General features: G+C 59.5%; 1 protein-coding gene across 12 annotated transcripts in view; it reads left to right on the top strand.

Annotated features, from left to right (window-relative positions):
• The window catches only part of GSE1 (Gse1 coiled-coil protein), a 421,270-nt gene that overhangs the window by 346,370 nt on the left and 49,390 nt on the right, over window positions 1–25,510 (top strand). The window contains exon 1 of one of the 12 annotated variants that reach the window (XM_082366850.1): window positions 16,845–16,864. The exons of 7 other annotated variants lie outside the window; for them this stretch is intronic. Coding sequence is in view for 2 of the 5 variants with exons in the window: in XM_082366848.1 (XP_082222974.1) it covers window positions 18,942–18,948 (7 nt within the window). In the remaining 3 variants the exon portion in view is untranslated. Of the gene's footprint in view, window positions 1–16,844; window positions 16,865–18,042; window positions 18,334–18,752; window positions 18,949–25,510 lie in introns of those variants that run through there. 4 more of the 12 variants (XM_082366849.1, XM_082366843.1, XM_082366848.1 and 1 more) reach the window with 4 other exon arrangements.

Raw genomic sequence — 25,510 nt, 5'->3', positions numbered from 1 at the left:
CATCTCCAGTTCCTTTGTTTGGACACTGAGCCCAAAGACAGGTGACCTGGCTGGGACCACACAGCTGCTTGGTCAGTCACGGAGCTGGGACTGATCCTGGGCGTCCCGCGTCCTGGTCTGGTCACTACCTGAACAGACCTGTCCTCACCGGCTGAGAGTTGCGCACATGCACAGCCTGCCCCGCCCCCTCCAGCAAGGAACCTGCCCTGGCAGGCTGGGGGCTCAGCGCAGGTCAGGAGGCTGCCTGGACCGGCCACAGCCACACCGGCCCTGCAGGCCACCACCTGGGCAAAGAACCTCATTAAGCCTCAGTTTCCTAATCTGTAAAACGGGCCCCCTGGTACCGTGCCTCCAAGGTGGTGATGAAGAGCAAACAAACTAATTCACAGCAACGCGCTGAGTCTGGGTCTGGTGCTCGGAGAACCTTGGAAAGTCACCCGCATCCCAGGGTCCAAGTCCCCTCCCCTGCTCGGAGACTCCCCAGCCACCACTCAGTCCTGGAGTGTGGCTTCCCCTGGCCTTGGCTCTCGGAGCCTCACCTCGCCCTGTCCAGCCTGGCCTCCAAGTCGCCCTGGGGGGTGCACCCCTCTTCCATGGCCCATGTTCTCTGCAGCTCCTGTCTCGCCAGCTGCCTTGACTTTCCCTCTCCCAGGGGCCTGATGTCATCACTCGGGTAGCCTGGAGGCCTGGTGGGGAGGTGTGATTCCCACAGCCGGATCCCCTCCCCCACCCTCCCTTATCCCCTTCCCCTCCATTCTCTCTCCTTCCTGCTTCCCATCCTTCGTGACCCCCCCAGCCTGGCCCCTTAGCCTCCCCTCTCCTCAGGCCCCTCCGCTCCCCCTGGGGGCTGCCCTGTGCCAGCTTCTGCCTGTGTGAATGTCTAATCTCCAATTTTATTCGCTGGGCTCCAGCCCATTTGCATAATCCACATAGTCACCCTGGTTTTAATTGCCCACAACTCTGCAGAAAGATCATGTGGTTAAGTGGTAAATCATAATTAGATAAATAATTGGTTTGGCCACAGCAAGCTGCTTTTGTTACACCTGCCATCTGCTGGACCCGTTTTTTCTTCTGGCCAGAACAATGCGGTTCTGATGACAGAGCGTGCTGCTTCCCTCTTATGGGGGGCGGGGGGGGTGTGGAGAGCCGGGGTGGGGGCCGGGCGGGATGGGGCTTGAATGGAGGGGCTCGGAAGCAGAGCCTGGAAAATTGCCTGGTTGCTGGGGTCCGCGCCTGGCCTGCGTCTCCCTCTCCAAGCAGGCACACCACACAGTTGCCATTCATTACCGGCTTGGTTAATGCAGCCGAGTGGCAAATTTGACTTCTTTGCAGAAAAGGCAACGAGGAGAGGAGCCCAGGGGAGGAAGGGACCAGCAGGGGCTGCCCCAGGCCTGGCCTGCCTGCGATTTGTCGAGTGGCCCTGACAGCCAGGGCAGGAGGCCCGCTGTGGAGGGCCTGGGCCCCATGCCGATGGGGGCAGGTGGGCAGAGGTTAGAACCCGCGGATATCCTTGCCCACTGCGGTCAGCTTCTCCATCTGCTGTCCCGTGTTCCAGGCCCCATCTGTGAGCCCAGGAGTCTCTGGGGGAACTGGGGATCCTGGGCCGGCTGGGTGTGGCCGGGGGCCTTCTTCAGGGCTGGCCTACCTTCACGCTTTTCTTCTACCCAGCCTCAGTCCCCTAGCCCACCCGGAACAGCTTCAAATTGTCCTTCCTTCTCTCACTCGCTCGTGCAGTCATTCAACAAATGCCCACGCTTCTTCCTGCGTGGTGAGCGTAAGTTCGAGCATTGGTCCCTGTGAGTCAGACCTCCCTTTGCGACTTGAGGAAGGTCCATGACCTCCTGGAGCCTGTTTCTTCATCTGTGGGACGGGGATCATAATTGTCCCTACCTGTGGCCTGTGGGGGCATCAAAGGACACGATGGGGATAAAGCCCGTCAGGCGACGCCTGCAGTAAATAGATGCCTAGGACGTGTGGTCGCTGGGGTGCGTGACTGCCGATCAGGACCGCCGATTAAGGGATGGCTGTAATGGAGGTGGCACCCAGTGTGGTGGGAAGGACCCAGGGGAGACGGGGCTTGGGAAAGGAAGCCCAGGTGATAAAGAAAGGAGAGGAAAGGCAGGAGCCACCCAGACCCGGACATCCCTGACTCCAGGGCACCCGTGTTTCTGCGCAGGACAGTCAGGCCCTTGCAGCCCCGCCCCACAGGGCACTCTCCCTGGAGGCCTTGCCCAGGTCTTGCGGGCTGGCCCATTGGCCTTGTGTGTCTAGTCTTCCGGAGTTTGCATCTGCAGAAACCCAGGAAGCCTCCTGTCTCTGTGTGGACTGAACTTCTCCTTTCCAGCCTGACAAAAGGCACCCTGAGAGCTCCAGGCCCCTTCTAGAGCGAGACCTAGCGGGGGAGAGAGGACGTGCCCTCCCGCCTGAGGACCCCTGGGCGCAGATTGCTGGCTCACTGGCCTCATGGTCTTATTGACCAGAAAATACTTGTATCTTCCCGAAAACCCACTGAGGTATGTTGGGAAAATTCTGGATATGGTCCATGTGGCTGGGACTTTGGAAAGCAGACATCCCCTGTGTTTTTCCATCTATCGTGTCCACCCATCCGTGATCCATCCTCTATCTTCTCCCACTCTCTGTTCCTTTCTTCCATCCATCCATCATCCATCCATCCATCCATCCATCCATCATCCATCCATCCATCCATCCATCCATCATCCATCCACCTATACACTCACCCATTCATTTATAATGTCTATCCTTGGTCTAAAGGCGGGACTCTCCCTCCTTACCCACTGCCATGTCACCCCTCCCAGGAAGAATGCCGTTGCTCTTCTGACACCGTCATGATGGTCCCTCTACCTGGTGAACGTTAGCTGCAGACTCCTGTCACTAACTTGAGAAATGAGGCCTCAAAACAACTCCCCAGGGAGGAGTGTTCTCAGACTCCTGAAATGTTTCTAGACTACAGCTTTCCAGGAGACCCCTGCTGGGGCAGCTGGGGGTCTGAACTCACTGTAGCTATAAGCTCTGGATTCTCTCCTAATCAGATACTCTGCCTTGTTTTGTCCATGAGCCCACGTGTACCTCTCAGACCGAATATCTCAACCTTTGGCTGGGAAAATGTGGTTGTTTTTTATATTCTACATCTGTGTTTTCCAGTATGGTAGCCACTGGCCACATGAGGCTATTTAAATTTAATTATTAAATTTTAAGTTAATTAAAAGTTAAATGAAATTAAAGATTCAGTACCTTGGTTGCGCTGGGCACGTTTCAAGTGCTCAGTGGCCGCACGTGGCTGGGGACAACTGCGTGGGACAGCTCAAATACAGAACACTTCATCCATCGTGGAAAGTTCTATTGGACAGTGCTGTTCTAAGTGTTTACTCAGGCAGTCTTTTTTTTTTTTTAATTTTTTTTATTCTTGGCTGCGTTGGTTCTTCGTTGCTGCACGCGGGCTTTTCTCTAGTTGAGGAGAACGGGGGCAACTCTTCGTTGCAGTGCGCGGGCTTCTCATTGCCGTGGCTTCTCTTGCTGCGGAGCACGGGCTCTAGGGTGTGCGGGCTTCAGTAGTTGTGGCACACAGGGCTCAGTAGTTGTGGCTTGTGGGCTCTAGAGCTCAGGCTCAGTAGTTGTGGCGCACGGGCTTGGTTGCCCCGCAGCATGTGGGATCTCCCCGGACCAGGGCTCGAACCCGTGTCCCCTGCATTGGCAGGCGGATTCTTAACCACTGCGCCACCAGGGAGGTCCCTCAGGTGGTCTTAAATAACTAAAAGATGGGCCGTCCTCAGCCGTTACTGGTCTCGAGTTAGATTTTCCTGGGCTCTCCTGATAGGGGAGGGAGGACTGAGCTGAGAATCAGATTTGAATTTCACCTTGTCTGTGGTGCTGTGTGACTTGGACCTGATCACTTAACCTCTCTGGGCTGTAGAGATCAGACTTGCGGACCTTTGGAAGAGGGAGTGTCCTTCTGTCTTGGAATGATAGAGAGGAAGGTGAGATGTGGGCCAAAATAGATATGTAGTATTCCCCGGGCTTGTTAATAACATAAAACATAAAAATGGCTGTGGTTCCTTGGAGCTGGTGCTATACAGTTTCAGGGCGAAGTGGTGTGTGAGGGAAGATGTTTTTCTTTCTCTCACTCTCTCCTCCTCCCGGGCATGTGTCCCACCTCCTGTTTCTTCACTATCTCATCTCTCAGACAGGAGGCTGGACACAATGATCCAGAAGGTTCTTTGTAGCAGATCCCTGCTTTCTGGGTCCCTGTGGGCTGCACTGGGATTTGTTAGCACCAGGTCTGGGCCGGTCACTCCCAACTGCCCCTGCCCTGCCTCTTGTCCCCTCTCCACTGTAAATCGTTGCCCTGACCAGGCTGCTGGCTTGGGCCACCCCTAGAGCCGCGTCGCCGTGGGGAGGGGGAGAGCGTGCTCTGAGCCTGGGTCACCCCCACCAGCAGGCCTCGGCTTTCACAGGAGCACCCCTGCCCCCAGCAGGGTCTGGTTTTCTGTGTCCTACCTCCAAAAGACAACGCAGGTTAAAAACCAACTTTGATCTTTCAGGACTCTCCGGTATAATTTACAACGTGCTTAAGAAAGCACCAGCGCTGCTAATAGCTGAGCAGGGACACCTAATCCCCCTCACCTGGACCCCGCTCCCTCAGCCTTCTTGGAGAATCCTGGCTCAGGCCAGGGGAGGGAAGGGGCTCCTGGGTGGCCCCACATGCGGGGTGCTCCCCCAATAGCTGAGCGCTGGGGATGGGTGGCTTGGCTGGTCCAAATGAGCATGGAGATCCCTCCTCCCCAGAGTTCTGTCCAGACGGGCTTGGTGGTGCCAGCCCCCCTCGTCTGCACGTGGGGTGCCCCATGAGACCTGCCCAGAGCGGGCCCTGCAGCCCCTGATCGAAGCCACGGGGATGCTTGGGGTAACCGGCAGCGGGTGGGGTCAGAAACAGCAGTGTCTGTGGGCCCCTCCACACAACCTCCTTCCTCCTACTCCCCCTAATTATTTTTCTTGGATGTCATGAATTAAATCTTCCCGTAACCACAGGAGACGTCTCTGGGTAGGGCCCCGCTCACACCTCCATGCGCCGATAGAAGTTGTTAAATGAATAATGTTGACTTACGCTGGGGACCCAATTCTCTCTGAATATAATTCCCCTTCAGTTCCGGGGAGCTTGCTGCAGAAACCGTAAAAATAATAAACACGTCTCCATATCAGAGGTTGGTAACGCTGCTTCGAATCCTTTTGGGGGAGAGAGGCGGGGAAGAGATAAATTAAAATTACTTTTTTAAAGAAGATCACACCACGAGTCAGATGACAGAGCAAGCTGGGGTAATGGGGTGGCTCTCAAAGAGGGAGCCCCGGGGCACCTCCCTCAGGGGAGGAGGGCGGGGCTACCTGTTGAAAACGTAGATTCCTGGGCTCCACCCCCAAATTGGTCTGTGGGTGATGGAGGTGAGGGCGTGACCCCTGCTGATCTTGTTGTGGAAAGTGAAGTTTGGAGATCGTGGGTTAATAGAAAGAGCAGTGGGGTGAGTCTGGAGAACCGGCTTCCTGCCCAGGGCCCGACCTGGCCAGCTGTGACCACACGCTCTTGCATTTCACCTCTCTGGTGGGCTCTGCGTCTGAAGAGTTGCCAGGAGTGGGCAGAGGCAGCTGGAGGCGCTGGGAGGACCACTTAGCTCAGGCCCCTCCCCCCTCCTGTTCCTCCTAAGATCCCAGCCGGCCCTGCACTGCCTGTGAGGCTCACGGGCTTGTCACCTGCGAGACAGGTGAGCTTGTCGCCCCCGCCCATGGGCAGGGCTCTGAGGCGCTCCTGTCTGTAAGCGAGGGTGGCCGCCCTCCCCGCTGTGACGGGCCGACCCGAGCGGGCAAGGTCCCTCCCTCGGGAGCATCCGAGGCCTTGACCGTGTGCCCTGGCTCCCTGCGCTCAGAGGGCCTTCAGGTGTTGTGTAAGCATTTCCCCCGAGGGCTCTGAACAGCCGGCTGGAGAGACACGGGGTCACCTCGAAACGACGTGGCTTCCAGCGGGGCCTGCTCTAACGTCCCACCTCGCGTTATTAACGGTGCTCGCAGATGGGGTCAGGCGGCCTGGGGACTTTCCCAAGGTCACGAAGCAATTTGCCGGCTGAGCCAGGAATAGAAGTCCTGAGCTCGGCTGTGCTGACCCTGGGCTCAAATTGCTAGCCAGGCAGGTCTGCACGGGGAGCTGGGTGCTGGGGGGAGGCGGGGTGGGGGGAGGGAGCCTCCAGGAGTCCTATATGTGGGCCAAGAGGAGGGGCTGGGAGCTGTCGTCCCGAGTTGACGGCGACGGCCAGGCTGAGAGCTCTCTCCGGTGTCCCTGTCCTTCCTGGGAGAGGAGGCAGTTTTGCACTGTGGGTGAGAAGTTGCTGTTGAGTGGGGATGGCCGAGCGTGTAGCTGGGAAGGTGCCGGTGCCTCTGTACTTCCTCTAAGGTCATGTGGGAGCCCTCGACGAAGACAGCAGCAACAAAAGAACCCCAGCTTTTGCTTCCCTGGTGCCTCTTTGCAGAATACTCTAACTACTCCCAGGGGGAGGGATTAGCGTGGCATCACCGCTGTAGGATCCGGCAAGGGCCGATGGGGAAAACCCACCCTCATGTGCCCTGGAAAGGCGCTCAGCATTCTAGAACCAGAGGCGGTATATTCCGGGAGGTTCCTGGTTTTGGCTGAGTTTATTTTGGGGGAAGAGGGATGCGCGCAGCGTTTGTTGCTAACGAGGGCTCGAGTCCTCAGAGGGGCTCCTTAAACTCATTTAGATGGATTCAGCAAACATCTGTTTAAGGGCTTGTGAAGGTCCAGAAATAAGGACGGCTGTTTCCTCTCCACCATTGACTCAGTCTTGGTAAGCCCAGGGCAGAAAGTAAAGAATTTGAAATTTACCCCCGTGGGAGGGAGAAGGTCCCTTTCCCCTAGAGGAGGTTAGAGCCACATCCCGGAAGACTACCTGGAGGAGGTGGAATTTAAGCTGGGGCCTGAGGGAAGAGGTAAGCAGCAAACAAAGGAGCTTTGGGAGGGGCCAGGGAGGATGCCCCCAGTAGCAGGTAGAGCTGGCCTGAAGGTAAGGAAAGGAGAGGGGCTCTTAATCTAAATTACACTGTCGAGAGAGGGTTGGGCTTGGGGGACAGCAGGGATGGGAAAGTGTGGCGGGGGTCTTGTGTGTCTAGCCACTTCTAGAAAGGCCTGTGTGTGGGAGGGTGGAGACGTGGCCTGGCTGGTACCTGGATTCACAAGGCATGACCCGGGAAATGGGAGCCTGAGGTCTTGAGGGGTGGAAGAGCCCCTCAAGGAGGTGAGGGCAGAGGGCTGGGCGGAGGGCAGCCCAGGAGGGGACCCAGGGGCCTGTCAGGAGGGCACAGTTAGGAGACAGTGGACGTGGAGGCTCTGGGCACCTCTGCAGGCAGCGTCGCGGTGGGACTGGGCCAGGGTCCGGGTTGCAGAGAGTGGGGGGTTCAGGTAGCAGGGGCTGGGCCGGCAGAGCAGCCTTTATGGCAGGTGGGGACGTGGAGCTGGGAGGAGGTGTTTCAGGATGGGGGCTTCGCAGCCGAGGCTGAAGAGCCACAGGAGGGAAAGCAAAGGCCCTTCTTGGAGCAAATGGGTAGAAGGTGAGAGGGGCGCCCCGGGCAGCAGCACCCTCACCTGACCTTCCACTTGGGGCCCCCCTGCAGACACCCAGAGGATCTTGGGCAGTGGCCGTGACCACTGGGACTTCCAGCGGTGAAAACGACACTTTGAATGAAATCCTTTCTCCTTGATTATTTCCATTTGTGAGGCCAAATTATAAAAACATAAATGCAACGAGAGTCGAGCAAGTGGGTCCTTGCGGCCTCTGTGAGCCAGTGGAGATGGGGCCCAGCCTTGACCTCTCGTCCCTGGGGTCCCTGGCCTGGCTGGGAGGTGCCGAGGTCGCGTGAGGACCGGTCATCTGCCCACACCAAACTTGCCCAGTTGGCGAGTGATAGAGGCGTCTGGGATTTGACTGTCCCAAGTGATGGTTTGGGACTTTAGTGACAGGCAGTAGATAATGAATCCAGAAATTTGTCAGGAGCAGGGCCACCCTGAAAGGATGGGGAGTGGGGGAGTCCAGGGGAAGGGAGGGCAGGGTGCGGTTCTAAATGAGGGCTGGGTTCAAACCCCAGCCTTAGTCTCCTGCCCTGAGAGGCAGGCCTAGCACGTAGTAGGCACTTTACAAACGTGAGCTCCCAGAACCCCAGCGGCTGCCAGGTGGAGCAGGGCACGTGGGGTGGGGGAAGCACCCTGCACGCACGTGTGCAAATCCTCAGGCCTGTACAGATGTCGGTTTTCCAGGGTGATTCGAATGTAAAGAACTTTGAAAGCTTTTAAACGTGCAAGGAAAATTGGGGAATGGAGACCCTGAAATAAGTTTCTTTCTTTCTTTTTTTTTTTTTTTGGCTGTGTTGGGTCTTCATTGTTGTGCACGGGCTTTCTCTAGTTGCGGCGAGCGGGGGCTACTCTTCATCGCAGTGCGCGGGCCTCTCATTGTGGTGGCTTCTCTCGTTGTGGAGCACGGGCTCTAGGTGCATAGGCTTCATTAGTTGCAGCGTGTGGGCTTCAGTAGTTGTGGCTCGCGGGCTCTAGAGCGCAGGCTCAGTAGTTGTGGCGCACAGGCTTAGTTGCTCCGCAGCATGTGGGATCTTCCCGGACCAGGGCTCGAACCCGTGTCCCCTGCATTGGCAGGTGGATTCTTAACCACTGCGCCACCAGGGAAGCCCCTGAAATAAATTTCTGAGGATCCCTTCAAGTTGGTGTGGGTGTCAGTAGTGACCCCGCAGGCTCGGCAGACTGGGTTCTAGAACATATCCTTCTCCTGCTGCTGGGCAGGGTCCTGTAGCTTCACCCTGAGCCCTGTCCCACCCAGATTGGCCCGGACCTCGTGGTGACTTGCTGCCCCAGGGCTCCCCTGGGGCTGTGGCCTGTGTGGCCACCTGGCTGGGAGTCCAGGCTCCCTATTCTCTGAGCTGGCAGACCAGAAAGGAAAGCCCCTCACCTGGTGGAGGACAGGTGGTTAATTTTTACAAAGAAGGGTTGTTCCTGAGAAGCTGATGAGGGAACCACCCAGATTTCTGCATCCGCTGGGTGTCTAGGCTCGGAAGGAGGAAGTGTGCCTGCTGCCAGCGTGGGTGTGAGGGGGCTCCCGGGCGCTCTGGCCTCCCCGCTGCTGAGGGCCCACTCTGGCTTCCGGTCAGGGGTCCAGGATCGGGGACTTCCCTGTCACCAGTGATCTCTGGCGGGCTTAGCTTCCCTGGTGGGGAGCTGCCACCCCCCCCTCCAGCTCCCTCCCTGTCCCCCAGGCCTGCCCAGGTCACCACTGGCCGCTTTCCAGCCCAGTGGCCAGGTGGCGGGAGCCGGGGACAGGTGTGTGCCTTTCGGTGTCCTCACCTCCAGCTGCTCAGCGCTCCCCGGGGCCGGAGAACTGTGGATGGGGACAAAAATACACAGATGGGGGAAGGACACTGCAAACCTCCCACCTTGAGGGCGCAGAGGTCCCGCCTGTAGAGAGACAGTGCCGCGTGTGTCCTGTGTGTGTGTGTGTGTGAGGGTGGGTGCCGAGCGTGGAAAAACGCCCTGGGAACAGAACTGCTTGAACCTGACGGGTTTCCCTCGTATTGCCTGAGAGTCGCGAACAGAACAGCGTGAAAGGGAGTTTCCAGGGGATGCTGGTCCTCAGGGGGCATCTGCGTGGTGGCTTCTCCAGAAACTGCAGGCCCTGCCTCTCCCAGCATCAAGCGGTGGGGGGGGGGGGGGCTTCAGATTGGATCTTTTTTTTTTTTGAATTGAGATAAGATTTACACAATGTAAGATTAACCGTTTTAAAGTGAACAAATTCAGTGGTATTTAATTCATTCGCGAAGCTGTGCAACCACTACCTCTACCTTGTCGCGAGACAGTTTTTTTTTTTTTAATTTATTTATTTACTTATTTATGGCTGTGTTGGGTCTTCGTTTCTGTGCGAGGGCTTTCTCCAGTTGCGGCAAGCGGGGGCCACTCTTCATCGCGGTGCGCGGGCCTCTCACTATCGCGGCCTCTCTTGTTGCGGAGCACAGGCTCCAGACGCGCAGGCTCAGTAATTGTGGCTCACGGGCCTAGTTGCTCCGCGGCATGTGGGATCTTCCCAGACCAGGGCTCGAACCCGTGTCCCCTGCGTTGGCAGGCAGATTCTCAACCACTGTGCCACCAGGGAAGCCCGACAGTTTTTTTTTTTTTTAACCCCAAAAGGAAGCCCTGTATCTGTCAGCAGTCACTCCCCCCGCCCCTGGCAACCACTCATGTACTCTCTCTGTCCCTATGAACTCACGCACTGTGTCTGGCTTCTTTCACTCAGCCTACTGTTTGCAAGGCTCATCCTCGCTGTCACATGATCAGTACCTGCTTCCTTTTCATGGTTGAATAATATTCCATTGTGTGGATAGACCGCAGGTTTTTTTTTATATTTATTTATTTATCTTTTTTTGATTGTGTTGGGTCTTCATTTCTGTGCGAGGGCTTTCTCCAGTTGCAGCGAGTGGGGGCCACTCTTCATCGCGGTGCGCGGGCCTCCCACTGTCATGGCCTCTCGTTGCGGAGCACAGGCTCCAGATGCGCAGGCTCAGTAGTTGTGGCTCACGGGCCCAGTTGCTCCGCGGCATGTGGGATCCTCCCAGACCAGGGCTCGAACCCGGGTCCCCTGCATCGGCAGGCAGACTCTCAACCACTGCGCCACCAGGGAAGCCCCTGACCGCAGGTTTTTAAAATCCCTTGTCAGTCGATGGACGTTTAGGTTGTTTCCATTTTCTGGCCATTATGAATATGCTGCCACGAACATTCATGTCCAAGGTTTTGTGTGTATGTTTTCAAGTCTCACTGTTCATCCACATTGGAGTCAATATCAGGACTTCACTCCTTTTTATGGCTGAATAATAATCCGCCGTATGGGCAGACCACACACTTGTTTATCAGTCATCCGTGGGAGGACACTTGGGTTGGCTGGATAATTTTGAGGACACATCTCTGAGAAGGAAGTCAGGACTGGGTATAGTCAACATTTAAAAAAATGACAAAGCCAAGAACCTTTGGTGGCCCACTGGGTCCCACCCTTCTCTCTGGCTCTCCTCCCATCCATCTGGCTACACAGACCCTGCAGATGACCAGCCAGTAGTACTGACCCTGAAGCCAGCACAGGGCTGTGCCCAAAGGCCAGGCCTTTCGAGAGAGCAGGCCAGCCCAACGCTGCCTGGTCCCAGACCCCGTCGCAGGCCCTGATGCCCCCCAGTGCCGATGTGGCCTCCCTGCCTGCCCGTCTGCTTCCTTGTAAAACTTTATTTGCTGTCTCCTTCTCATCCACTTCCTCCTCACACCAAATGTAAGTCATTCTGTGGAGCTCCAACTGTGTTCCAGGCACCATGCAAGGCTCTTTCTAGCTTATTATCTTGTTTAATCCTCACTTTAAAGCTGGGGAAGGGGTCGTGTTGCTTGCATGTCAACAGCTGGCAAAAGTGGTGCACAGTGACCCAGGTGGCTGTTTGCCCGGCCAGGTGGCCGTCACTCGGGCTCAGCCCAGGTGTCTGTCCTTTGATGCTCTCCCCTCCCCTCTCACCTCCCTCCCACATGCCAGTGGGCACTCTCAGAAGCCATGTTTTGTTTTGTTTTGTCTCTGGCCGAGCTATGCTGCTTCTGGGGTCTTAGTTCTCCGAACCTGTGCCCCTGCAGTGGAAGCGCGGGGCCCTAACCACTAGACCGCCAGGGACTTCCCAGAAGCCATGTTTTGAAATTTGATTTTTGGATGATCCTGGAATGAGGTTCCTACCAAGATGATTAGGAAGTCGTGTTTAGGAAGAGATGGTGAAAAAGATCAGCTGTGAGGGTATGGGGGTTCCGTGGCTGGAGGTAGAGTGTGGTGAAGCCGAAGGACAGTTTCATAGCTGCTCGGGGCCTTGAACGCCAAGCCAGGACGTGGCCCAAGAGCTGAGCGGGCACTGCTGGGACTGAAGTGTTTTCCTGATGAGAACAGAAGTCGTGAGGACACGATGCTCCAGGGCACAGGGGACGTTTCTGGTGTGGTTTTTGCTTAATTGACATTGTTGAAAATTACTCACGTGCCGTTGATTTCGGTCACATTCTCTGCCGCCCCCCTCCACCCTGGAAGTTTCTGCTCCTGCCCTGGAAAGCAGAGCCTGGGAGTCTACACTGCACGCCCCCTCATTGCAGGCCTGCCAGGTAGACGGGCCGCGGAGCTGAGATCTCATAAAAGCCTGCTAAAATAAGACCACTCAGGAACATATTCTCTCCCGGCTTTACATCACAAATGTTGACAGTAGGAAAACGCGGCCAGGTTTCTCTCAAATATGAAAAGTGGGAACTAGGCATGCGAAGAAATGAAAACCCGGCCCCCCAACCCCAGACAGCAGCCTGGAGGGGGAGGGACCCTGCCAGCCCCCATTTCTCCATCCGGGCAATGGGGTGGCACTGCCCTAGGGGGCTCTGAGTACAGACAGGGTCAAGCGTGCTCCCACTGCTGTACATTTAGGGTGTGCACACGGCATGGGGAAGCGCTGGGCCTTCCTGCAGACTGTTTTCTTGCTGGAAGCTGCAGCCTGTGGGCCACTTCCCCGCGACGCGACGACTCAGCCAGCGGGCCCGGGGGAGGAACCACTTGGGGAGAGTAGCCTGAAGCTCTGCGGAGGTGGCTGGGGGATGGGCAGCGGCCAAGGCAGGCCCACCAGGAGGGTGTGGACCCCAGCCCCGCGTGCTTGGCCTGGAAAGGCCTCAGGACTCCCACGGAATGCCTGGGCTCCCAGGTGGGCAGGGAGCTAGGAGGGTTTGTGCTTGACCCGTGGCAAGGCCACCCAGGCCTGCGTGGACGGCTGGTATCTTGCAGGAAGTAGCAGGGGCGTTGGGAGGGGGGCGGGGAGTCGCCGGTGGCAGAGAAGTTCAGAACTACCAGCCTCAGGGCCTCCGTGGACCCCCAGCAGCCCGTAAGGTCTCCCCCCAAGCCGCTGCCCGCCCGAGAGTCCGAGCACCCCCTTCCATCCACCCTCCCCCTGCCTTGGCCTGGCCTGCCCTATAAAGTTTAAAGGTTTTAAATGCAAATATTTCTCTTTTATAGATGCCAGCTGTCTCCAGAGAGCGCGTTTCCTCGCTGCTCAACTTTATTGTCCAATTAGCTTCCCAAATCTGGGTACTGGAGAGCCTGGGGGGCTAAGGGGGTGGAGGGGGAGCGGAGCGCTGGCTCCTGCAGCGGCTCTGGAGCTGGAAGCTGCCCCCCGGGGTACTGTGTCGGGGGGGGGGGGTCAGAGGGGGGAGGGGCGGGGGCAGGGGAGTGGGCATCCCTCCCAAGGTTGGGTGGGGGGCACCCTTCAGATTCTGGGCTCCAGGAGAAGAGGCAGGAGCTGGAGCGGGGGCAGTTAGTGGGTATTCTTCTATTAAAAAATAAAAATAAAAGCAGCCAGCCTGGCGCGCACACTGGCTTCCTTTGAGTCCCTCTGGAGTGTCCCCCCTCCCCGCCTGCTTTCTAGCCGCGCTGCGGCTTCCCCATTCACCGGGGCTCGGCGGCTCACAAAGCGCGGCAATTAGAATTGAAAATCTATGCAAAACAGCTGTTAACTGATTGTGAAGGAGTGCAGCTGTGAGGGGGGTGCAGCTTGGAGGCCGGCACTGAAAGGGCAGGAAGTGTTGGGGCAGCCCTGGGTTACGAGGCCAACTCCTGCCACCTCGTCCACCGGGGTCGTCTGGGCCCGTGTTCCCTGGGGGTGACCTTGGCTACTGGACAGCCGGCTGAGACGGCGAGTCGGTGGAGGCTTCCCAGGCCAGGCCTGGATGTGCCCCCGTGTCCTTGGAGAGCCTGGCTCCTCCCTGGGGGGGCAGTGGGGGGCAGAGGGGGAAGGGGAGAGGGCCGCCATGGTTCTCCTTCCCTTTATCCTTCCTGCGGGTCTGTGTGAGATGTGAACGTGCAGAGGCTGGGGCTGTGTCACCGCTACGAGACGAGAGTCCCTTCCCCTCTGGGTACCCACTGTCTCTCGGGGTGTGTGGGGAGGGGAGCCTGGGGCTCCAGCAATCACTGGGGAGGCCCAGACACCCCCAGTCCTGCCCCGAGCTCTTGCTAAGCGTGCTCCTTCCTGACCCTGACCCCAGACCATAGCTCCGTGGGGCAGCCTGGGAATCTGTATTTCACACACCCTCTTCCCCGCCCCCCCCCATTATCCAGGACCGATGCCCTGTGCGATCGGCATCTAAGAGTGGGACTCGGTGCCTGGAGAGATGAATTCCAGAGGCGGGGATGGGAAAAACCTCCTTGGAAGAGATAAGATTTAAGCCGGGCTTTGAAGAATGGAGAGGATTTCTGGGCCAGTGATAGCTGGCTGGAGAGAGAAAGGGGACTTCGGAGTGTAAGCAATGGAGGTTTGGCGGCAGGGCAGGGCAGGAGGGGCTGGGCAGGCCCCCTGTTTCTCAGCCCTTGAGGCGTCTGGCGGTACCCTCTGCGCTGGTAGCCTTGGGGTGAGTGGATCACTCATGCAGAGGGACTGAGCAAATCTCGGGGCTCTGGGTGGTGGGTCCCCCAACCCTCCTGGAAGGGAGACTGATTTTCGGACACCAGGACGGCCAGATGCAGATGCTGCGACGCACCCCACCCACCCCCCCTGCCCGGCCCTGATATATCTACAGCAGGTAGCTACGGAGAAATGCTGCTGGGTATAGGACAACCAGGGTCTGGATCAGGCTTGGATCGAATGTGTGTGTGCCCTAGGCAAGTTAATTAACCTTCTCTGGTCTCCTCACCAGGCTTTGTGATGGAGGTCAGGAGGCCGCCTTGCAGGGCCGGAGGGGATTAAATGACAGGAGTTGAGCAGCTTTGGCACGTGTTAGGTGTTTGGTAAATGGCAGAAATGAACCTCCCTTCACACCCACACTGACGTCCAGGTCCCTGACGCTTGTTTGCCAATCAGATGCTGAATGGGGTGGCTGGGGTGATGGAATGATGACGGTGACGTACAGCCCTTATGTGCTAGAACACCTGGTTCGGGTGGACGACACGGTTAGCCTGAGTCCTGCCGATCCCAAAGGACGCAAGATGATAAAGAGCGGGACGCAGGATTCCCTTCCCTGGTATCCAGGGCCCCTCACAGGCCGGGGGCTGGATCCGTGCTGGGACTCGGTGGGGGACAGTTGCAGGTGATGCCTCCAATCCAGGGAACCTCACCTGACTAGTAGGTGCCCAGGTGGTGGTAGTGGTGATGGGTAAGTTGCCAACCCGCTCTCCTGTCTTTCCAGTTCCTTGCTGCCTTGAAGTGCCCCTCCTGTCAGCACCTACCCCCAACCCCCCCCCCGGGGCCTGGCATTTCCAGTTCTGTATCTGGAAGGCTGGTGTGTTTGTTGAGTGACTAAATGCCCACCATGTTGGTTAGAGGCATGCCTTTCTTTGCGGCAGAGATCCCTTGTCAATTGCCTCAGGGGATAAGTTTATGGGTCTCCTGGGGCTTTTCCTTAACTGAGGGCTTTTTGATTTCTGCTTCCTGCTCCAGGAAGCACGGTTCAGATTGACCCGAGTCTGGGGGCGCGGGCAGGCACCCACCAAGCATCCCGTTGCCCCTGGCAAAAAGGAGGCAGGACCCTGGTGAGGAGGGTCGTCAGGGTAGGTGTCCCCACTCTGGAAAGCGTCCCCATATGCCCCACCTTAGGACTGACCCTGGCCTTGGGTAAAACTTGTGCTTTTACCCTGAACCTTCTTTTTCTGCCCGGTTTCCAGGCATATGGGAATGAGGGAGAGGAGGTGCGGAGAAGGAGCGCTTTGCCCAGGGAGGGCTGGGAATGGCTGCGGGGTGGGAGCTGCCACCGGGAGGGGAAGGAACGGCCCCGGAGGGAAATGGAGGGCGGCCAGCCTGAGCCCAGAGTGGCGGGAAATTAAGAGTCAAGCTACAAACCTCGTTAGCGGGGAGCGCGCAGGCTGCAGGAGAGCAATTCCCACCCTTAAACTCAGAGGCCGTGCTCCCGGATTACTAATTTCCTCGGGCCCGGCGCGCTGACATGAGTGTCATCCATCTCCGCTGTGCCAGCCCTCCTGGTGGCCGCCAGCATTTTCTGGCCAGGGCGCGCAGGCCAGCTCGCTGCTGCCCCCCGGCGGTCGCTGGGGATCCCTGCAGCTCCCCGCAGCCTCCGCGGGCTGTTCTTGGAAAGGGAGACTGCAGGTGTGAGCAGCTCCCAGCACAGCTCCCATTGCACCAGCGTGCACGTGACCTTGAGCAACTCTGGCCTCGACTTCCTCATCTGTGAAACGGGGATCAGGCTACCCCTCTCGCAACGCAGTGGAACCAGATGTCTACAGGGGAGGGATCTGCCAACTCTAAAAACTAGCCATATGATGAACCCAGTGGCCACCCCACAAAATTTCATGTTTGGCCATCGTGGTCCTTCTCAAACAGGTGGAAGAACTTGACACACACACACCCCCCCCCCCGCAAACCACCACCACCACGAGGGCCTCCCCAGGAATGAAGGGAAATAAGCTCGAGCACCTCGTCCCGGTGAGAGAGATTGGGAGGTGGGGCCTGGGTGTCGGGACCTGGACATGGCTGGGAGGAGACTCCTGTCCAGGTGCGAGTAGTTTCATTTGTAAATTACTCCCCTCCCCCCGCAGCCTGTAATCCAGGTGGGAAAGGGAACCGCCCCCAGAGGTTTTTAATTTTGTTTTTCAGGCCCTAGGCCCGTTGTTGAATTCTCTAACTCCTCCCTCCCCCTCCCCGACGCTCCAGGCGTGGATGGAGGCACCCCCTCCTGCGCGCCCTGGCCGCGGTGAATCTGCCGGCCATTGCTGAGGATCAATTACCGGAGGCCGCGCTACGGAGACACCGTGTGGTGCGTAAATTAAAGCGTCGTCGGGCGGAGGCCTAGGCCCGCAGGAGGGAGGCGCGGCCCGGAGCGAGGCGGGTGGTGAAGCGAAAGCGCCCCTCCCACGAGGTGCCAGGGCCGGCCGGCGCCCACAGGTAGAAGCCAGTAACGGCCCCCGGCTCGGCCTCGCAGGTCCGTTTCCTTTTTCGTTTGTGGTCGGCCAGGAGCCTTGTGCAAGGCGAGGGGCCGATCCGCGTGCGCTCGGTGGAAGGTGGAGCAGGGGAGTGGGTAGCTTGGCGGCGCCCGTCCGGGCCCTACCCCTAGCCCCCCAGCGGGCACACAGGCGGGTTCTGCTCCCCGCTGGCGCGGGCTCCGACTGCTCCAGGCCTGCCAGCGTCATCGGGAACAGATGGATGGGGGGTGGCAGGCGCCCAGCGCTCCCTCCCGTCGCAATCCGGACTGGCGCGGGGAGGGAGGGAGAGAGGGAGAGAGAGGGAGGAGGGAAGGCGGGGGAGGCTGGGCCCGCGGGGACGGCTGCGTGCGCGCCTGCCAAGCGCGGCGCGGGCATGTCCCGGGGCAGGTTTGGGGCTGGCAGAAGCGCGGGCTGGCACCGGCGGCCGAAAGTTGAAACCCGCAGCGGGGCGCAAGGGCGGCCGCTTGGGGCGGGGGAGCCGGGGAGTGGGTACTGGTTTGCCTCCGGGCTCAAAAGTATGAAAGCTGTAGAGGATTTTCAAAAGAGGATGTACGGGGAGAGACCCCGGGCCATCCGAGCAACGTTGGGAGCTTCGGACGCGCGGGGTCGGAGCCCGGGGCGCCGGAATGCGCCAGGGCCAGGGGCGTCGGGCGAGGCCTGCGCCCATTAACTCGGCGCTTCCGGGAGACGCGGGCCGCGCTGGGGGTGGGCTCGAGGCTGGTCGTCTGTGCCCGCCGCCGGTGGGGGCGGGGCGGAGCCCGGCGTTGGGGGGAGGCTGGGGCCCGCCATTCTTCGCCGTGCTGCTTGTGGGTGCCCAGGAATTTCAGGACGCTCCCTGAGTCATTCCAGTCTGTCAAGTGCCTGGGTGAGGTGGGGGGGGTGGGTGCCAGGAATGGGGAGGCGGTGCTCTGGGGCCGGAGGCCCAGTGGGTCGTGCCAGTTTCTGGAGGCGGGTGGCCTCGCCTCTGACCGCAACCCCAGCTACTTAATGACCCCCCGGGCGGAGCGGCGCCTCCGTGGGCTCTCCAGCCGCTGGGACGTGGGTTCTTTAAAGAACTACCCCCTGCCCCCCGCGCTGTGGGCTTCCCAAAAGTTCTTTCAAAGGAAACGGGAAGGCGGAGTTTCTAGAATCTGGGGAGGAAGGAACATAGGCCCCAGTTCTTAATATTCAACTTTTTTGAGGTGCGGCCGAAAGAGGGGTTTGGGGAAGATAAACGCACAGAGCCGACCTTGTATCTCCCTCCCCTCCCCCAACACAGACACCGGCTCCGAGAAAGTTTTCCTCCAAAAGGCCTCTAGAACACGTGAGTTTATTCGTTCACTCCTTGTTGGGTCTGCTTTGTGCCAGACACTGTTCTAGGCGCCGGGGAAGCGGTCGTGAGACGCAGGGGCGCTGCTCGCTTGGCGAGCGTGTTGTTAAGTGACTGTTCCCTACTTTTGGAAGCAAGTGCCTAGTCTCGGACACCAGTGTATCTGGGACCTCTGAGCAGTCGAGCCAGGGGCCCCCGGGAGACTGAGGGTGGCACTTCCCCTATCTCCTAGTGTCCTCGGCTCACCTGGCCGGCCTGGCTGGGGAGGGGCGTGTGCCCGCGCGGGTGTACCCGGGCGCTTGTCGGTGCGCGCGCGCGTGTGTTTGCGGCTGAAACCCGACACCTCCCGCTGGCTGAGGTCAGGGAGCCGGGAGCGAGCCAGTGGCCCGGGAGTGGGCGGCGTTGCGCTTGGGTGTGTCCTCCGTGGCGGCGACAGCAGCAGGTGTTTCTTGGCCGGGGCCCCGGAAGCTCCACCTCCCCAGCGGGCCCGAGCTGCCGCCGCCGCCGCCGAGCAGCCCCGGGTGAGATAAGCAGTTTAGACAAACACTGGGCGACGGTGGCTCCAGCATGTGTCAGGCGAGGCGGAGCTGCGGGGCCCTGGCATGAAAGGTGAGCGCGCCGTGCCGGCGGGGGGTGGGGGGCGGTCTCCGCGCTCGCCCCCCTCTCCAAGTTCGCGGGTTCCGCCGGGGCGGCAGCCAACGGCTCCGGGGCAACTTCCCCCGGAGTGTGAACGGCGATAAGAACCAGGCGGGCGGGCATGCGACCAAAGGTCCCCCCGCCCGCGGCGAGTCGTAGCCTGGGCGTCCGGGCTCCAGGCAGGGGCTCGGGCCGCCGCGGGGCTCGGGCTCGGTGGCTGCGTTCGGCGAGGGGTGCTTAGAACGTGCGGCGAGTGGGGAGCAAGGGAGCTGGGGGGCTCTCGGTGAGCTGTCTACACTCCGGCTCCGGAGTGAAAACTTTGTGGCGGCGGGGGAGGGAGCGAGGGGGGGCGGCGGTACGCCCACCGCGGCAGGTGTTGGCGGCGGCTGGGGGGGGCGCTTGCCCGCCGGGGCCGCACGTCTTGGTTTTTTTGTCTTTCTCCCCTCCCCCTTCCCTCGGAGCTAGGGAGACCGCCGGGAGGGCGGGACTGCAGCCTCCGGGGTCTCCGACCCCCACGCCCTGCTTCCCAAGGGCGCGCCCCGGGCTCCGGCGCTTCTTTCCTCCCTCTCCGCTCCCCCCGCTTGTTGGAGCCGTTCCCCTGCCCCTCCCCCCTGCTGAAGATGGCTGCCCCAGCCTCGGAGGTGGGAGGTGATTGCATCCGCCGCCCCCCACTCGCACTGTCCTTTTTCCCCTCCCCGGCCCTTCCTGCTCCGCCTGGATGCGCCTCCCCGCCCCCAGCCCGGCGGCCGCGCTGATGGGCGGCCAGTGGCCCGACCGAGTGGAGCCGATTCAATTATATTGCAGCACCAGAGACACCTCCTCGGCCGCCCGCCCGCCTCTCCAGCAGGCTAATTAAATTCCCTTCGTGGAGGCGGAGCGGGAGTTGGGCTCGCCCTCCCACCTCCCCCTTCCCGCTCCCCCTCTCGAGCTGGGGAGGAGGGGGGGAGGGACAAGGGGACCACTTCGAAGTGTGCAGTGGAGACTGAGGCGCAGGTCCCGGGGAGAAGGGGTCGCCCGGATTGGGTGAAGTGTTGCCGCGACACCCCACGTGATGGGCCGGGGTCCCTTGCTGGAGCGCCGGCTTTAAGTTTGGAGGGCTGTGTGCGCGGCGGGGAAAGCACCTGCCCGCCGGCTGGGTGGTAGATAACAGCTGAGTTGAGTCGATTTGGTTCTTGTTTTGTAAACTGGCCTTTGTCTGGGAAGTGCGTCTAAAATACATTAAACCCTTGTTAACCCCTGCAGTGCCTTATCTGGGGCCCACACAGGCTGTGGTTTGGAAACAAAAAGCGGGACCACCGGATGAAAAAAAGGGCTGCTTTTGTGAAAAGCTGGAACAAAGGGCCCAGCGGATTCTGGGTGGGAACCTCCCCGCCTAAGCCGATTTCCAGGCAGAGGGACGGGAGGGCAGAAGGTCTCGTTGGGGCACTTTGAGATGTCCCCTGGTTGGCTGGCTGGGCCCTCTCCCCTGGGATTCGGCCCCCCCCCTCCCAGGGGAAGGTGGGGGGACCCCAGGTGAGCAGGCTGCCTCTGGGCTGCCCTCAGGATTACTTAAGCTCAGGGCATGGAAGTGTTGCTCAGCTCGTGTTTATGGGTTGCCTCCACCCAGACCCTGAGGCTCAGGCCACCGCCTGACTCAGCCCGGCCGCGCCACAGGTGACGGGGGCCCAGGGCGCAGGCTCGGACGGGCAGTGTGTCATCCCGGCTGCCGGCTTCGCAGGGGAGTCGCCGCCCCGCCTGCCCCAGGGACTCGGAAGCTCTCCGCAGGCCTGGCTCTGTGATAACAGCTACAAGGATAACTTCACGACGGGCCCTATCAGCACAGTCCTGACCCCTGGGTGAAAGGGGGTGCCGGGTTGGCCTTTGTCACTTTGTCTCACTGTGGCGAGGAGGGAAGGGGGGTGCCGCAGGAGCCAGCCAGGCTTTTGACACTCAGATTTTCCTTTCTGTGAACCGCGTGGGCGGTGCGAGTCTGGAGCTGGTGAGCGGCCAGGCCAGCGACCTGGGGTCAGCCCTGCCTTGGGAGGGGAGGCTGGGAGGCCCGTCCGGGTTCCAGGCACCGTCATATCTCTGGGGCCAGGCCCTGGCCTGGTGGGGACAGCTTTCCGAATCCTGGCTTGCTAGAGTTGAAAAGGGTTTAGAGAGCCCCCTGCTGGGTTTTCTGCAGCTGCTGCTCGCCAGCCTCCTCCCCACCCCCACCCCCCCCACCGCCCAGTTAAGCCACAGTCTCTGGGTTTGTGGCTCCTGCCTGGAGAGTTCTCAGATTTACGCGGGTGATTCTAATGTGCAGACTGGGCCTGGGAATCAGTGCCCTAACAGTGGGCACACTGAGGCCCAGAGGAGCATGGGGCCAGCACCCGAGCCCACGGCAAGCAGCGGACCCCTTTGGAAGCTCCCATGGCCTTTGCCAAACCGTGCCCGCGGGCAGACCTTTGGCCTCCTAACTTCCCCGTCTGGGGGAAGGTCAGGGGCTGCAGATCCGAGAGAGCCTTGGGGATTCAGAGCAGAAGACACTGCCTGCCTCTGGGTTCAGCATCTCTGGCCTCTGTCTGGAAGAGACAGAGCAAACTGCGCACAGCGCCACTCTGTGGCAGACCTGGGTCCTGCACCTCCAAGCCGGACACCTCCCCAGCCCACTCAGTCTCTAATGGCTCTTGACCCTTTGGCAGGTGGCGTCCCCGCTCCCCTCTCCCCTCTCTGAAGGAGGAAGGGCTTCTGGGCTCAGAGCCCCTTCCTGAAGGGTGGGTGCCCGCAGCTCCTGCTTTCCCAGAAGAACACAGGTGAGCAAGACCTGGCTGCTACGTCTCTGCTCTTGCCCCGGCAACTCGCAGGGCCTTGTGGAGTCAGCCAGCAAGGCAGGTTTTTCCTGGCCCCATCCGAAGGCTTGGAATTCCCAGCCTGGGTTGCTCGAAGTCCACGCCAGGCTGGGGTTGGGTGGCAGCGCGTTAATTACCTCTGTGAGGGCGACGCGGCAGCCTCCAAAGCACAGGGCTGCGTGAGGCCGCCCGGCCCCCCTCCTGTCCCGTCCCATCCCCTCCCCCGCTTCTGCCGGCAGAGCTGTTTTTCTAAGCTACAGGGATCCATGTTTCGGGTGACATTTCAGCTTGGCCACTCGCTTTCCTCTCTCACCGAGTGTGGTTTCCCCACGCTGGCCTTGCTCCCCGGCTGAGGCCACAGGCGGGAGGTGACGTTTGGGAGTGTTCCTGTCAATGAGAATTTATTGAGCGCCTGCTAAGAACCTGGCCCGTGCGCGCTGCTGGGAGGTATGCACACAGCTAACACCGCCGGGGCCGCTCTGGAGGCCAAAAGGCACGGGGGGCGGCGGGGGGGCTTTTAATCTCGCCTCGGCAGCTTCTTCTCCCCACCAGCCTCTTCGCTTGCGCCTCTGCCCCAGCAGGATGGAACCATGGGCGTTCATGCTCCCTGCCCTGTCCCTGTCTTTGCTGGGGCTGCTCTTCCGCCTGGAATTCTCTAGTCAGCTGCAAATCCCAGGGGTCCCTGAGACCACCTTCCCCTGCCCCTCCCTTCCCCACGCTGGTTCAGAGCGGAAGCTGCCGCAGAGCTGGGGAAGTGAGAGCAGCCTCTGGAGAGGGTGGGACGGAGGCCAGGCCTGGAGAGAAGCCCATCTGGGCTGCTGATGGGGGAGGGGGACCAGAGTTCACAAGCATCCGTGGAAGAGAGGGGATCTGGCTGAACTTGAGGCTTTGTGGGGTCCTGGTTGGACTTGGGGGTGTCTCTGGGAGGTGACTTTCAACCGAGGAAGGAGGTGTGCAGGGAGCAGGAAGCCCCCAGACCAAGTGCTCATTCTTGGCTGTACTTTAGGCTCACCTGGGGAACTTAAAACTCCCAGGCCGGACCTGTGACCAGTTAAGACCCAACTCTAGGGGTGGGGCCCGCACATCTTTATTTTATAAACCCCCAGCTGAGCTAGAAGGGCCTTCTGCCGGGGGCGTGGGGCAGAGTGGGCAAGGAATTCCTCTCCTAGGGGGAAGGTGGGTTCATGCTTCTTAAGGAGAACTGGGCCCACGTGGGAAGCCAGAGTCTGCCCTGTTCGCCCCAGAAATACGTGGGACTGGGTAGTCCTCTTCCAGCCGGGGAGGCGGTGGAGAAGCAGTGCCTACGACCCCATCACTGGGTCACTGGGTGGCTCTGGGCTTTGTGTTAACCTAGGGTCGACTCCTGAAGGTAATACTCCTTACCTGCCCCTGGTGAGCTGCAAGCCCTTCTCCTAAAGGGGCCTTCAAGTGCAGAGTTGTATTTGGATGGGTGGCTTCTGTGCCTGTCTGAAGCTCTGGCCAAGCCTTCCAATTCTGGAACCGGTTCCTCCAGCTGGAGGACTCGACGTGTGTGAGGAGTTGCACGTTGCCGTGGCTTTGGGGTGGCCAGACCCGGGTGGGGGGCATCCCACGGGCAAATGAGGACATCAGCCCTCCCACCGCCATCAGTAGCCCCAGCTGTTTCCCATCGGTAGGATGGAGCTGCAGAGGCTTTTTCAGAGGTAAGGGTTTAGATGACGTAACGTATGCCGCAGCCTGCCCTCAGTGGGTCATTGCAGGGGAGGGGCTGAAAGCCTCGGGGGCCTGGGATTAGCCCCCAAGTGTCTGTCGATATGGTGGTCAGTTTCTGGGCAGGACGTTAACGTCCACCTCTGGCTCAACCAGTATGACCTCGCATGCTTTCCTTCCGGGCCTCGGTTTTCTTGTCCGTAAAGTGGGAAAGGCAGCGGCACCCGTGTCCTTGGGCTGTCGGGGGTTAAATGCTTTCTTATAAAGCGCTCAGAGCAGCGCCTGACTCGGAGAGCTGTTGTGTAAGGGCATGTCAGAAGCACGCAGATCCTTCCCAACTCAGTGGCTCTAGGATCCCTGTGATTCTAACTTGTGAAGCCTAGAAGGCTCTGTTCCCCTAGACCTTGACCTTGGCAATGTTTGGTGTGGGGAGGGGCGGTGGCCACTTCTCCGACCAAGACCCAGAGGCTCAAGGTGCCAAATCAGCCCCTGCGGACCCTCCCCTCTTGGGGCTGCAGCAGCCAGACGTGTTCTTCTGGGGCCTCACCCACCCCCAGGGTCTTGATCACGTGCCCGCACACTCCCCCCTTGCTCAGCAACTTGTTGCCCCCCCCCCCCCCCCCGCCCATCTTGATGGCAGTGGGTGGGATTGCACCCCGGGTGGGGAGGAGGGAGGTGAAATGGCGGCCCCTCCCCAGCCCGGCCCTTCCTGCGCTCTGATGGCGCATCTGTGGCCACAGGCAGCAATAAAAGGAATTGATCGGCAGGCTTTTGGTCGGGTTACGCCGTCTTCAAGGAAATCCACGTGTCAAGCTGAGGAGGGCCAGGCCTGCCAGCAGGGGCGGGCAGAGGCCTCCTTTGTGCTAACCTGGGTCTCCTCTCCCCCTGAGCTGAGCCGGAGCCTGTTTGGGGGGGCGGGAGGGCTGGCCACCTTTGTGTGACACGCGTGAGGTGGGGTTGTGTTCTCTGCTGCTTATCTTCCCCCGAGGGTCTGGCTTGCGGGGTAGGGATTACCCCGCTTTGACTGTTAGTTGGGAGAAACGGGGGGCCCCATGGGAGCTCGTCTGTCTGCCCTCCTCTGCCTCCGCGGGGGTTCCTGCCTACGTGCCATCAGACCGCTGGTAATAAGTGTGAAATGGAAAACCAGGGGACATGAGCGGATTTGTCCTACTGAATTCCTGGTGTCCGTTTATCTTTGAATGCATTTTTGTAACTTTTTTACATAGGATATTTGGTCTTTCTCTGTTGACTTAAACACGTGGGGATGTGCTAGACTAGATATCAAAGTTGAATACGTGTAAAGCTAAAATTTTTCATCAGATGACAGTGTTGGAGGGACTTCTGCATCCCAGAGGTGGCAGGGCTGTGTGGTCGGCCCCTGCCGCCTCATGAGTGGGGAAGGGTAGTTGCCCCCATTTATAGGACGAGAACACTGAGGCTCAGGATCAGCCCCCGTGGCTCTGCCCTCTGGGCTCTCAGGGCCCTGTTTCGATGGACTCTTGAAAAGGATTTCTGGTCGCTCCTGCTTGGGCTCCCAAGGGGGGGTGGAAGTGTGGGCTGAGATTGTAGGTTTTAAATCAGATTGATGGGGCTTCCCTAGTGACGCAGTGGATAAGAACCTGCCTGCCAATGCAGGGGACACGGGTTCGAGCCCCGGTCTGGGAAGATCCCACATGCCGCGGAGCAACTAAGCCCACGCGCCACAACTAGCCAGCCTGCATTCTAGAGCCCGCAAGCTACAACTACTGAGCCCACGTGCCACAACTACTGAAGCCCACGCGCCTAGAGCCCATGCTCCGCAACAAGAGAAGCCACCGCAGTGAGAAGCCCGTGCACCACAATGAAGAGTAGCCCCAACTCACCACAGCTGGAGAAAGCCTGTGTACAGCAAGGAAGACCCGATGCAGCCCCCCAAAAAAAAGAAGAAATAAAAATGAATTTAAAAAAATAAATCAGATTGATGGCCAGGCTTTTCTCCTTTCTGAACACGTCGACTTAGCTTTTTTCAAGATGCAGTTTTCACCTAAATACGT

This window comes from Balaenoptera borealis, assembly GCF_965194805.1.
Source record: "Balaenoptera borealis genome assembly, chromosome: 19".
Taxonomy (NCBI): Eukaryota; Metazoa; Chordata; class Mammalia; order Artiodactyla; family Balaenopteridae; genus Balaenoptera; species Balaenoptera borealis.
The sequence above is the reverse complement of the archived record's forward strand: the minus strand, read 5'-3'. Positions and strand labels throughout refer to the sequence as shown.